This window comes from Pezoporus occidentalis, unplaced genomic scaffold (assembly GCF_034315485.1).
Source record: "Pezoporus occidentalis ecotype Australia unplaced genomic scaffold, CSIRO_AGI_Poc_V1 ctg213, whole genome shotgun sequence".
Classification (NCBI taxonomy): domain Eukaryota; kingdom Metazoa; phylum Chordata; class Aves; order Psittaciformes; family Psittacidae; genus Pezoporus; species Pezoporus occidentalis.
This window is the reverse complement of record NW_026913997.1, coordinates 1,174,398-1,188,340: the sequence shown is the minus strand read 5'-3', so window position 1 is coordinate 1,188,340 and position 13,943 is coordinate 1,174,398. Positions and strand designations below refer to the sequence as shown.

Genomic DNA, 13,943 nt, shown 5'->3' with positions numbered 1-13,943 from the left:
TTCTGCTGTTTACAATGTGAATTTCCATGCATCTTTACTCTGGTCAGACCTGTACTGAGCAGCACTCTCAGGCAGTTGTGTAAGTCCCAGCCATCTGCCAGGATGCCCATCAGGCTGCTGTTTAATGTCAGCTCCCCAAAGGTAACTCGCTTCGGTGAGTGACTCAAAGAGCAAGAGACGTCCTACTCCCTCAGGAAACTCGCTCCACCAGTGTTAACTCCTGAACACTGAGCTCAAGAGATTACCCTCCAACCAACATATACTGAAAAGCAATTTTTGGAGGATGGATGCTGCTATCTAGGTCCACTTGGAGTCAGTGAGGAGATTTTTAGCAGCTGCTGACGCTGGCAGTGTTGCTCAGGACAGCTTGCATTTTCCTATGTCAGAAAGGTGATAAGTGATATTCATTGATGTGCTTAACATAGCTACAAGGGAAAAAAACAGGACAAAAATGGGAATGAAAGCACACAAAAGCCGATTCGGATTTAGAGAGGGACTTAAAAAAGCTACCTTGCTGACCAACAGTGTATACTAAATAGAACGGAAAAGGATGAATGGGATAAACTACCACACACCTTGACATCATTTGAGATGCTGCTAATTTCAGCATTGCTCCCTGTGTCCCGAGGGCTGAGACCCGTGGGGAGGGTGCAGGGTCCCTTCTGCACTCACATGGCAGATGCTGCAGCAGTGTAGAGCTCTGCAGGAACAAAGGATGGCCCCGCTCCTCCCCTCGGGGACCCCTGCCACGTTTCCATGGGAGCAGGGACACAAAGACTTTTGCAAGTCCTGGAGGTGCTAACCCTCCTGGAGAGGCTGCAGCACCACAAATGCTCTCACAAGTGAATGAGGGGTTCAGACTGACAAAAGATGCATATGGCACGAGTCCCAGAAGTACATGTCACGTTTAATAAACTAATGGGAATGAGGAATATAAAGGCTCATCTGCATAGGTTAGGGGGTTTTCTGGAAAATAGCTCGTTTAATTTAAATATTCTTATGCAATGCTTAAAGCAAGAAGCCTGAACTTGATTCAACTCAGCCTACCTGAAGCACCCTGTTACAGTCATGCCAGAAAGAGCTGGCACAAACCTGGCCGCTCTCTCTTGTCCGGTATAGGAGACCCAGCAAGTGGAGCAGACCACGTGTTGAAAACATAACTGACCTGCATCACTGAAGTGATAGCATGCAATATCTAATTTAAAATCCCATTGCTTCGTGGAAAGAACGACTTTACTTTGCCACATACGTTACGTGTCAATTACAAAGATAAATAAATTTTAAGTGAAATTTAAAATATCTTTACACTGAGGACAGCATATTTCTATTCATGAGAAATTAACAGGCTTATTTATTATCTGTACTAAAGGCAGTTTAATCAGAGGATTAGTACAAACTGAAAAATCATGCATTTTTTTTATTTTAATGAACTCCTGTGCTAGGAACCAGTTTCTTCTTCACATTACCAACTATTCTACAGACTGAAAAGGGAAGAGGAAATTAACACAGCAGTCTCACCAAGACAAAAAAAGAAAGGAAAAACTCCTGGTGGCAAATTAAAGCACTGCTCCTGCTGGGAAGATAAATGATACAAAAGGGACAGTTCAAAGAATCCTCTCATAAATATTCCAAAGTTTAGAACAGAAACTGCCTGAACATCAAATGAAAAAGAAGGTGTCTCCTTATGGCCATTCTTCCAATCTCCTCTGCCTTTCTTTGACAATGAAGAGTTTTCCCTGGGTAAGGAGTACCGTACTGTGCCTCTATGGCTAAAAGAGCTCCAAGCAACACACACAACCCCTCCCTGCAAACCCACCACCAAACAGACAAAAACGGCTACAAAAGTACAACTGATTTGGAAAAACAGCTGAAGTACAAATTGAACTCGCAGCCCCTTGAACAGGCTTCCCGCTTTAGCACTCAGTGTTTCTTGTAGACATTTGGGACAAGAAACAGCCAAGCAATCAGTTGTGTGCCAGCAAGTCTTGCAAACCAGGAAGGATGTGCACATGGTGCCAGGGCATGGAAAGGAACACTGGCTATCAGTCCACCCTGGTGCTGTTCCATTATGCTCCAAGCCAGTTTCCTGCATCTGACGCTTTACCTGCAACAGCCTAGGAAGAGGAACAGATATCAGGGATGCTTACATCAGCTGGAAACATCTGAAATACCTTACTGACACAAACTGCAGAAGGAACTGAATAAAATTCACCTTAAATTCTGATCTCATGCTTTTGCTTACAGATATTTCTAGGGAAATACAGTGCCAGAGAGTTACAGGATGTGATCCAATGAATGTAGACCAGTCTCCTCTATAAAACAACAGAGGCAGTGGAAGAACAGAGGGAGGCATCATTTTTCAATATGCTTATCTAAAACAGAGTAACTAAAATACCCAAATGGAACTTCATTCTGCAAGAAGAGTGCTGATCTGATCATTTTCAGGTCCTATTTTAGGAGGGACTAAGGGACATGAGGTACCAGGGAGCAAAACTGTGAGTGGTGGGTAAATGAGAGAATTGAAAGAAGTGGAGAAAGAAACTGCATAATCACTTTCCCAGTCTGTGCCCAGTTTTGGACAGAAAACTCTTTAAAACAGATACAAATTTAAGACAATGTCCATGTGCTGGACTGTGTTTGACGTCAATGCATTATGACACTTTCTTGGCAGTGGATGCTTTGCTCTGCAATATCCCTTGTCTTCATCTGCTCAGAGAATTGTGAAGAACGTTCCTTTGGGGATGACTCTGTCCCAGCTAAATATGAATTTCACTGGAAAAGCTCACAAAAATCTATTCGGTCATTTTGCATTTACATGAACTGAGAAAATGGACTTTCTCCTGGGGAATACAGAGCTGTCACAGCTGCATCAATGCAAAGAAACCCAAAAAGACTGTATTTGAACAAACAGCAGACAAAGAGCAGTTCATCTCTAGACACCTCAGCAGACTTCTACTAGCGTGCATGGACCAACACCAGTGTCAACAAAAACACTGCCATTAAATACATCAACTTATTCTCCAGCAGCATCACAAATATTACTTCTCATAAATATTCAATCCAACTATGTGTTGGCAGAGACATTCTTAACTAACTTGCCACCTCTCAAAAGTATGTAAAGACATGTTGTCCTTCCCTACCTGCCTGTTCCAAAATCACAAGATGAGCTCCACTAAAAAGGCTTGAATACAGAACAAAACATTAATGTCAGCATGAGTTTATATTACAAAAAGGTTCTCTGTTCAACATTTTTTACACTTTGTGTTGCTTCTGATTTGAAAACATGTAAAGATAGTTGGGTAAAACCAAGAACATTTATTATCATTTGTTTATTGCTTCTGATTTGAAAAGTATTCTATCATTTGATCTTGGAGGAAAATAATAATGCTGAACTAATAGCTGAAAAGCAAAGTGCACAAGTGTCCCTGAGTTCGTGCATGCTTGCTTCAGCACATGAATATATCGTGCAGACAGAGAGACCACAATTTGTTTCCGAACAATTCTCAACCAAAAAAAATCCTAACTTCACGGGATAACTGTTTGCAATGAATAATTCAACCATCTGTCAAGTCCAGCTGGGCCCCATCCCTTCTCTGCACATTGAATATCTCCTCTTTTTAGGTGTGATCAATGAACACCAACATCTATTTGACAGGTTACAGGGCACACTGCATGTGCTGCCCACCTGAGCGAGTATCTTCCCATGCTCAGCCACTGGCAAAGGGGTGCATACAAGTAGAAGGGGAGAGGGAGAGTCTTTCCTCATAGGAAAGGGCTGAAGAACAGCTTTGTGATATGCTATAACAGGGTGTATCTGTGGGAATCTATGACAACATTACCAGAATCCATTCATCATACCCTTATATATGGTATCAACCAAAGTTGTAAGTTGAAATAAACAATTCTAAACTGTATTTTCCTGGTTTTGGCAAATCCCATTCCCTGCTCTCCTCTGCAGAAGCTCCCACACAACTCAGAATCAACAGTGAAGCCTATGCCTGCATGAGGCACAGCAACAGTCAAGTTCCACTAAACCACTGCGATGTGACCATAAAAGAAAACATATAAATAGAATCCTGAAATTCATTCCAGTTCCTTACACAAAGCAGATGAAATTTTATTCTAAGAAGGCCTCTCGCAAAAGAAAATATTTAATGAGAAACACAATGGTAAAATTAATTGCCCAGGAAAAAAACAAACAAACTGCACAAACCAGTCTTTGTCTATGGAGCCTACTGACAAAGGCTGAGCAGGAGGGAACAGACAGTCAGTTGTTTTCCAGATCATTGTGGCAGGTCTCCAAACATTTTCACCTCCATTTGCCTGGACTTGCAGCCCTGTCTATGCTCCATTTAACACACAGAGTGTATCATTTCAGTGGAAAAACCCCAAAAAGGTACGTTCAGTTGGCAATTTCCTGTAAGGGAAAAAAATTCTACCACATTAGGGCTGTTTTCATCAGAAGTTATTCCCAAAGCAGACTTTCAGAAGAATGTGAGATATGTGGCAGGTTTGGAGGTGGCGAGGAAGGGTTTGCCCAGCACTCATGCTACCTGTGCTGTGGAGCCCGTGAGTGAGGCAGACCCACAATCACACCAAGAGGTTTAGTGTCAAACTGTTTTCTGTTTAACCATGAAAGGCATTAAGAAGTACAGCCCATTCACACAAGATAGAGGCAAACATCAACAGCTTTTATTTTATGCATTTAAAATTGCTCTCAGACCTATTCACCCAAAAAGTGTTTTGAAGCGAAGAGACATTTCTGAGGAGTCAAAGACATGGAGCAAGCACTTGTGGATCCAGTTCCTTGAAGCCATATTTATCAACACCTTAAAAGGCTGAACTGTAGTGTATCTCGGATAAAAATAAATGAATAAAAAGCTAAATTATTTTATCTTGCTTTCCACCAACAGTTCCTCATGTTCTTAATTGCACAAAAAAGGTATTATTAAAAAGAAATACACCCTGGATTATACCAAGGCATTACAAACACCATATTAAGGAAGAGCACTTTCTCAACATCAAAACTGCAAACCCATCCCCACACTGTATTTTCAAATACCAAGATTGATAGAGACAGTTCTTTTTTTTTTTTTGCAAACAAAGAAAAGGCTAAATAGATTTCAATATTCTGCAGCTGGCATTGCCTCAAATGGCAAATATCCAAAATGCAGCAAAAACATTCATTAAACCCAGCTTTTGCTTTTTCAGAAGCAAGTTTCAGCAAAGTAAGGGCAGTCCCAGCCAAACAAAATGGGTAAAAATAATATAAAGTGTCATGTTCTCATTAACCAGAATTACATACCAAATCAACCCTTACAGAGGCACAGAAGAATTCCCTTCTTTCTCAGATTTTAAACCCTTTGTGCTTTCTCTTGACATTCAAGGTACATCTCTCCCCATCAGAGATGAATGTGAGAACAAACATTATTTAAAGCAGTTATACAAGTGTTTTTGTCTGCCTTCTAAAGAGGCCTTTCACCTATTTAAATTGAAAAACTCTTTCCATAGCACAAGGAGGCCTTGAAATGTCCCATGTGTGCTCTTCAGTATATAACAGAGATAAGAGGTGACACATTCATTTTGGTAAAACTCCATTAGGCAGGCCTCCAAAGACAGAAAAATCTCTTATTTATGTGGTATTTGCTCTTTCAGTCAGACACCACACCATGCAACAAATCTATGCAAAAAAAGTCCAATCTAAAATACATCAATCAACTGGATTTGCAAATCCTTGTTCTGGTATTGTTACAGCTGGTGGTTTATTACCACAACTTAATCACCTCCAAGTAATATAAACTACTTTGGAAGGAACCCAAAGGTTATTTCAGAGTATTTTTAGTATTTCTCTTTTAATCAGCGTCAGTGTCTCCCTCTTCCCCCAAAGCTGATTTTCTCCTGAAAAGTGTGTTATAACAGCAAAAAATGAGATGGAACAGAATAGAGCATTTGGCACATTGAAAGCTGTGATTACTCTCTACAACACTTGAAGGTCTCTGGAAGCCTTTTGATACCTCTAAAGTTATTCACCATTTCATTGCTTATGAACATAAGCTGCAGAAATAACTGCCGTGCACTGAACATGCACTGTGGTTTAGTCAGGTTGCCATAGTGTAATATTTAAGGCAAGGTCTGCAAAACTATGCATCTTGCTATGGGTTGCTGCAGAGCATCTACTAAGGACAGTTTCATAGATGCAGTGTGATTTCTGCTGCTGGAAGTCACCAACAGCAGTGACATATGCCATACAAGGGTGAGCAGCAGCATTCACCTGGAACACCTTCACTTTGTCTCTATACCTTTTTATAAGTATTATAAGCGTTCCTGTATCACGCTGACCTCTCTCCCTGTGCAAGAGGAAAATGGGTGCTTTTAAACCTCCAACTCTGACATGCCCTCCCCAAGAGCCAGCACTGACTTGCCCTGGCAGGGACATGGGCACTATTTAACATTGCTACTGAAAGGCATTGGGAAGCGGATGGCTCAGCTTTGCCTAGGAATTCTCACACCGCAGCTTCAATGGCCTTGCCCTGTGCTGTGGGGAGGCAAGCAAAGCGCAGCACACAGATCTTGCCCCTTCCCAAGGACAATGACTAACAGTCCCCAATACATGCTGAATCTCTGCTATTTTTGTAAACAAAATCCTCTCTTCAAGTGCCAACCTGTGATATAGTCACAACTGTGCCTAAAAAGAAACAACAACAAAAAGCCCAGTGTGGTATTCTGGTGATTAAAGGACACTTTTGCTAAGCCTAAACCATTTGAAAAGCCTTGTTCAATTAACTCAATTGTTTGGGCATGTGAAGAATAGTGAGCATTGCCTGCTGCATTCCCAACAGCAAGAAAAGACAGAGGTAGCAGTGGTAACCACCTACCAGGTCATACGCTGCCAGGACCTTTTTCTGCACGTCCGGCATGGTCCCCAGAGGCTCTAGGTAAGGAAACGCGTCCCTCATGGAGAGGGCGACAGAGGGTGCGTTGTCGCTGCTCACGAGCCGTGAGGACAGGGTCAGGATGCACTGCTTCAGGCTGGCGATGGGCGGCAGCCCGCACAGCTCCTTGACAGACACCATGGCATTCTGGAGGAAGGAAAACAAACACTTGAGTGGATGTTGCCCCTTTCCACTCAGTCCCTCCTGCCCTCCAGCACCTCATCAGTTCCTGCCTGCTTCTCCCCGCTGATATAGGGCAGTGCTACCCTGCTGCTTGCCATCCCTGGGCACCCCATGGGGTGCCAGCACACACAAGAGCTCCCAGCCCGCCCCGTTCTTGACTCCCCAAGCCTACTGCCAGCTCCAGCTTTCCTCCAGGCCCAGGTATCCTAGTTGCCAGCTCTGCAGCTACTTTGCATTGCAAATCCAGCCCCAACAGGGACAAGCTCTGGTCCCCAGCATATTAAACTATCATCTTAAAATGCTATTTCTCTTCCCAACTGTACAGACTCAATTGCTTTTGATGCTGTAATCACCTCTTCTCCCATCATTATCATCCTCCAGCAAGAACAAGTTCAACAGACCTGGTATTTCCCATGGGAAAGGCAAGCAGGAAAAATCCACTTTGTTTTCAGCCTTGCATTACCACATCGTAAAAAAAAACCAAACACTCTTTCCCCTTCACAGGCCACATGTAAGAAAATCAATACTGGATATACAGGTCAACCCAAACTAACATGTCAGGGTTTATCTATTTATCAAGTCAGGGGATGTACAGCTGACATGCCCCCGTCATTTAGCTTCCTGAGTTGCACAATAATGACCAAGATGCACAAAACCTAATTTAGAGAGTATTTTAACAATCCATACCTTGTGAATGTGTGTGTGTGTGTGTGTGTCCATCTTGCTGAAATAAACAGTCATCAGAAAATGCCCAGTTAATTAAAAGAGGCTTTTTCTCATTAATCAAATACATTAGCATGCAGTTAAAACTAACAACTGTGTGTTTACAAAGCATTCTCCAAAACAAGATCTTGTACTGAAATTTTGCTTGGAAGGCCCCTTAATGCTGTTTCTGAGTCAGATTCTGAGTTATTTTCTTTTACATAGTTCACATATAGTGCCTGACCGAGACAGAAGGTGGAGTCAGCAGTTTAAACTAGCTACTTTTCAAGGCCTGCAGGAAACGAAAGGCTGGGAAGAGTTTCCCATTCTTAAAAATATGCTTAGACTATTCCTTTGGGAGTGATTTAAAACTTATGTCATTCTGTAAACTTCCAGCTGCCAACATTTCATTTGCTTTAGACTCTGTCCAGCAGAGAGGGGTCAATGAAGCGCTATGCGTTTTTCTCCTGTTTTCAAGAGAGAAAAATGAATTGTTTCTGTCTCTTTACCAAGGAGATAGCTACGGCTGATTTCAGCTGTTAAAGAAAACTCATTGTTTAATGCTACTCAGTTTTGTTTCTAGGCAGCGTTTGGACCTCTGAATTGAGCTGCCTCTTAATCAACCGGCAGAGGAGAGCACCAGACGGCCTGGTTCTTGTTTGTCCTTGCTGCCACTTCATCTCCTCCCAACCAGGAAGGTCCAGCATTGGCAGCTGTGATGGTGCTGAGTACCTGGGCACCAGCACCGTCAGCCGCAGCGGGCTTTGGCTGCTTTCAGAGCAGCATGGGCAGGAGGCCACACTGCCAGGAGACCCCCTGAGCCAAAAGGCACTCAGCCAGCACAGACAACACTGCTCTTTAGCTTCTGCTGCAATCCAAGTGGTATTCACTGCCAACACTGAATGTACCCTTGGGCGAATGGTGGCAACACGCGCTCAGGGAAATGCGCTGCTCTTTGCACAGTGGGTTTTTCTGGTGTAGACAAGCCTTCAATGACACATGCACTGTGTGGTATGCTCACCCAAGCAAAGGAAGTGAAGAGCATAACCCTCACTCAGCAAAACGAAAGCTTACTGACTTGTTCAGGACCAGCGAGGAAATGAAGCTTTTGAGACGTGAGCCTGGGGACACAACATGTACCCTCAGTTCTGCCTTCTCAAAGACAACCAGTAAAGCATGCATCTGGAGAGGGCACAGTGATATTTAGAACATTTCTGCCTAATCCCACATTCACTTTCTAGTTAGCACCTGTAATTATCAGCCTTCTGATACACAGTTAAAGGTTAATAACAGCCATGCAGCCTGAAACTTCACCAGCTTCCACCGGCTACAACATGTTTGCCCTACCGGCAGCTCACATCAGGACCTTCCCTTCCACATTGAGGACATACCAACACACACAGGTGTCATACCTGCATATTTTCTCTCATGTCAGTAGCTTCTCGTAGTGGATGCACTGCCAGCTTAAAGATGTCATCAATAGTCTTGAGCCCGGTGTTCCTCAGCATGGTGTACTCCCTTGCTTTCTTTCCTATCCTCACCGAGAGGCTGCGCTTTTGGGCCTTCCCACCTCCACTTCGGTTGGTTATTGCAATGTGAACAAAGAGGGTAACGTGCTCCATAATATCACCAACAAAAGACCTCAGTGGTATGTGCCTATATCCAGGCTGTAAGCACTCCAGTGGGATGGTGTATTGCCCTATGAACTCATCCCCAATGTAGTCATCATCCAAAACAACAAAACGGATCATGGCCAGCTCCGGTAGATTGATCTGGAACTCAAAGCTTTCATCAAAAATGGGGTTATCACTGTTTTGCTGCACAGTTTTAGTTCTTTGTTCAGTGCAGTCTGCAGGAATCCCATGTATTTCTATGCAGACATAGGGGTCTATGACATCCCCCTTTGCACATGCACCCTTGGGCTTTGGAAAGTTCTGACCACTTATTATTTTGACATGGAGGACTTGGGGAGAGACCCCCGGGACAATGCCCTTGGTATTAGCACTGAAGTAAGACACTTCATCGCGCATCACTGAAGGCCTGAGAACATACCCACATCCCCCGTTCTGTAGAAACCAGCCAGTGTGTAGGTCCATCATGGGCCCCGGGGTCTGATAGTTCATGGCCACTATCTGGCAACCACAATTCCAAAAATCTTGAGGATTTAAGTTACTGGAGTCTATCCTCATAGCACTTGGGTACACCCTGGACAGGAACTTTTTGTTGTAGTTGACAAAGTCTTCAGGGTATTCATTTGCAATTCGACTGGCTTCTGCCTCACTGAAGGAGCACATTTCCCAATAATTTTGAGCTTTCATGGACGTCTCAAAGTCCTTGTACTGGACAGATTTGCACAGGGACACCAAGTCAGACAATTCCCTGCAGAGCCAGATCAGCTTTGGTTCCCTTGAGAAATTCTCTGACAGTCTCCGGGATATTTCAGCCTCTTCATCTTCATCCGTGACTTCTCCTTCTAATATATCCTGGTCACAGGGCAGCTTCTTCCCCTTCACAATGATCTTCATTTTCAGTTTCTCGGGTGATGGGAGGTAGGCTTCTGAGGATAAGGGTGTCTCTGTGTATAGCTTGTTTCCAAAGATCCTTCTCATGTGTTGTACCACTACCTTCTGCTGTTGGACTGAGCAGTGGTTCCCCAAGCAGAGGATAAGGGGGTATTCTGAAGCAAAGAAGGCCAATTTATTTATTACCTCAATAACATTTCGAAAGGCAAGCGGGGATGTCATGTTGTTACGGTTACAAATAATGGGTTCATTATCTGGGCCATCACAGACGTCTAGTTCAATACTCCGACAACTCATCTTTAAAGCTCTGACATACCCATTGATATCAGCTGGCCCTCTCAGCTGGTCTTCTATTAGATATGTATTGTGGGATGCATTGATGTAGTAATGTGATAAAGGCTGTGTCATGTCTTGGACAATTTTTTTGTGCTCTGGGTCAAAAATATCACATTCTGAGGACAACAAGTATTGAGTAAATCCATCAATTGCAAGAAACCCTTTCAACCGCCCTTCTTGAGAAAGCTCGTACCTGCGTATGATATCCAGACACATTTCTTCTGTTATGTGGGTCACTCCTTGCTCAGCCTCTAAAAACAGCATGAGGTCATTGGCATCTAGATACTCTTTATTTTTAGATATCTGCACAAGTAAGAAATAAACTTCAGGTCTTGTGCAAAGTTCACTGAATGCTTCGCAAAATTCTTCTTTTGTTACACGTGTTGTAAGTTTCTCTTTGCTCTTCTGGATTTCCTTAAATTTTAATCTAATCTTTGATTCCTTTAGGGTGGGGTTGAGTTTCTTTATTAGCTCCACAGAGGTATCTTCTAACATTATGCCATTACCATCAACATCTGCTGCTTCGAATACAGTTTTTAGCCAGGCAAACCGTGGGGTATTATGGCTGCTTTCCATCAAATCCAGGGGTTGTTTGCTACGAGAAACCAAGTACCTTAATCCTGATACCCAAATATTGGCCACATCAGCTGAATTGGCAACCAAGTCAAGGGACTCGTAGTTCTCACCATGAATTATTGACAGTGCACAGTCCTCAGAAATCTGGTCTGCAAGCCCATTATTTCTGAATGTTTCTGTGTTCTTCCCTAGTCTGATTTCTTTTATAGCAGAAATATCAAGCTTGGCTTTCTCAAGGTCCTTCTTGGAAGGCTCCCAACGAAGAGCCTGCAGGTCAGGATCCAGAGTAAAAAAACGGTTATAAATCCGGGAATTTGGACGAACTTTCTTCAATTCACACCCAGCCTGCATAAAGCTGATACAGTCGCTAGCACTGCTTATTTTCTTCTCTGATGGCATGCTGCTGAAGGACACGGTTTTCTTTCTTCCACATTTTTGGTTTGAAGGATCCTGTGGAATAATTACATAAAAAAAAAAAGAATGAGTAAGTTTTCTTTGGCCATCCCACAAGCACATAAATAATAGAACAGATATGTTTATGTAAAGATAATCCATGTTCTTCTGAACCTCAAAACAAAACATATTATCCCTTCCCACAATTCAGTTCCCTAAAGAGCTATAAAATACACTGAGATATACAGTGACTTGATTGATTGCAGCATTAGAGATACCAAGTTTTCATGAGTGATATTTGCAGCTATTAAACTGCCTTCCAGATTTCAGCAACTCCCTCCAGCTGTGAGGAGGTGCTATCCAGTTGTGTAATGTACATTTTCAAAGCAGATGTATGTGGAAGAGGGGTTTCATGGGAAGCTCCAGCACCTGGTTAAGGTCTGCCTAAATCACAAGTGGAGATGATCTCACCAGGATTTAAGAGATACAGAATAAAGGAAGAACTTTGGGATAAAAAGGCATGAGAAAGGAGTAAGCTTATGTGGGAGGAGAAGGGAAAGAAGTTTCCTAAGCAGTGTTGGGAGGAGAGCCTGGGATGGGTCAGCATGCCCATGGGGCACACGTGACAGCTTGGTGCTCAGCAGATGAGCATCCTGCCTCAATTCTGCCTCTTTTTGCAACCTTGGACACCTCAAGCAAAACTAAAACAAAACCAAGCAACAGTAATGAGTCAGACCTCTGAGATACACACCCAGGAGAGTTTGGGCTTTCTTATTTGTGTGTTCCAGTGTCCTTTGGCAAAGGACATTCACATTAGGCTGAGAAGTCCATCTCTGCTGCATGTACAACTGCATGAATCTCATCGCTGCTCTTGTGGGAGGCTCCTCTGCTCAGCCCTAACCTACTTTACACTCCCTTGCATCCCCATTTGCTTTGAAAAGCAGCTATTCTGGTAATTTCTGTGTACCTGAACCAAAAAGCATGGTAGGAAAACGGACAACCAGCCATGAAACCCAAAGCATTTCTCTTTAGGGCATCTATTCCAACTTCTCTTCAGAAAATACTTAGCTAGATGTGTGACTTTTCAGTCTTTTCAGTACCAATTACCTACTTGCCGGTGGATGTAAACCCACCTGCCTGCAAAGCTTTTTGTAATTTTAGCACAGCAACTAAATTTAAATTTTTTCCCCCATATTATCAACTCAAACCATTTCACAATAATTATAAATGGCACGTCATTCTTCTTGCTTTTGCACGATTTTCACCTGCTCCCTTGGTATATAAATTATCCGTCAGCTATCAAAAATATTTTTAAAACATCATTCAAGGCTGTAATTAATAGTGGAACACTTGTTGAAATTGCTTTCCCTCCTATTTCCCTAGCCACCAGCAATACTTTCCCACGTCTTTGCCTTCTGCTGTTGGAGGGACTTTGGCTGCCTGGATTTTGAGTAGAAGAGGAGTCCCAAGGTGAAGAAATGTTTGGTTTAGGCACACATTCCCCCACCCTGCTGCCCTCAGGCCCAGCCATGAGATGTGCACCAGGCACCGGCTTCCCTGCAGCCCCTGGAGACCTCTTTTGAGACACCAAAACCCCTGACTCCCAAACCCTTTGCAGCTTCAACTGCCCTCCACTGCCCCAGGAGCTGATTCCCTCCAGTGCTCGTTTACATGCTGTGTTATCCATCCTTCCTCAAGTCATATTCTCCTGAAAACCCTAAATGCAACCCCTGCTCTGTGTTGTCTGTATTTGAGCAGGACCCTGTGTCGCTGTCCCAGACACAGAGCATGAGTCTTGGTGCTTGTAGGAACATCTCCCCTCACTGTTTGCATGTTTGCATATATACTTTCACCAAATTAGTATAAAATGTTGCTACAAAATTGCTATTGTCATTCACTCCATTCAATAACATACAACATGCTTCCAAAACCCCAGCTACTCAACAACTGGGTTTAAAGGTATGGGATCTGCTGGAAAAGAAAGAAATTTCTAAGCTTCTTATGCTAAAGATTTCCCATTAAACTGATACAGAGACTTCTACTGACAAGAATAATTAGTCTAGCCATTTATTCTAATACATAAGTACATGAGAATTGGTCTTAAAAAACCAGGAAGAAAGTCAATGAAGCAAGTGCCTCGGGTCAGCTACTTTTTAAACTCATTTTCTGCTAAAATATTCTGTTCCTACATTAAGATCCTGTGTTTTGATACACAGCTATGGCCATGAAAATCTTCAAGAAACAGAAGCTAATGAATACAAACACATGCAGCCAGTCACCCTACAGGTTCTAGGAGAGC

General features: G+C 43.0%; 1 protein-coding gene across 4 annotated transcripts in view; it reads right to left on the bottom strand.

The window, feature by feature from the left end:
* PLCL1 (phospholipase C like 1 (inactive)) overlaps positions 1-13,943 on the bottom strand; it is a 210,120-nt gene that overhangs the window by 30,467 nt on the left and 165,710 nt on the right. For all 4 annotated transcript variants that reach the window (XM_062619703.1, XM_062619705.1, XM_062619707.1 and 1 more), the window contains exons 2-3: positions 9,230-11,701; positions 6,876-7,079 (exon numbers count right to left, since the gene is read on the bottom strand). In XM_062619703.1, coding sequence (XP_062475687.1) covers positions 6,876-7,079; positions 9,230-11,701 — 2,676 coding nt within the window. The remainder of the gene's footprint in view (positions 1-6,875; positions 7,080-9,229; positions 11,702-13,943) is intronic.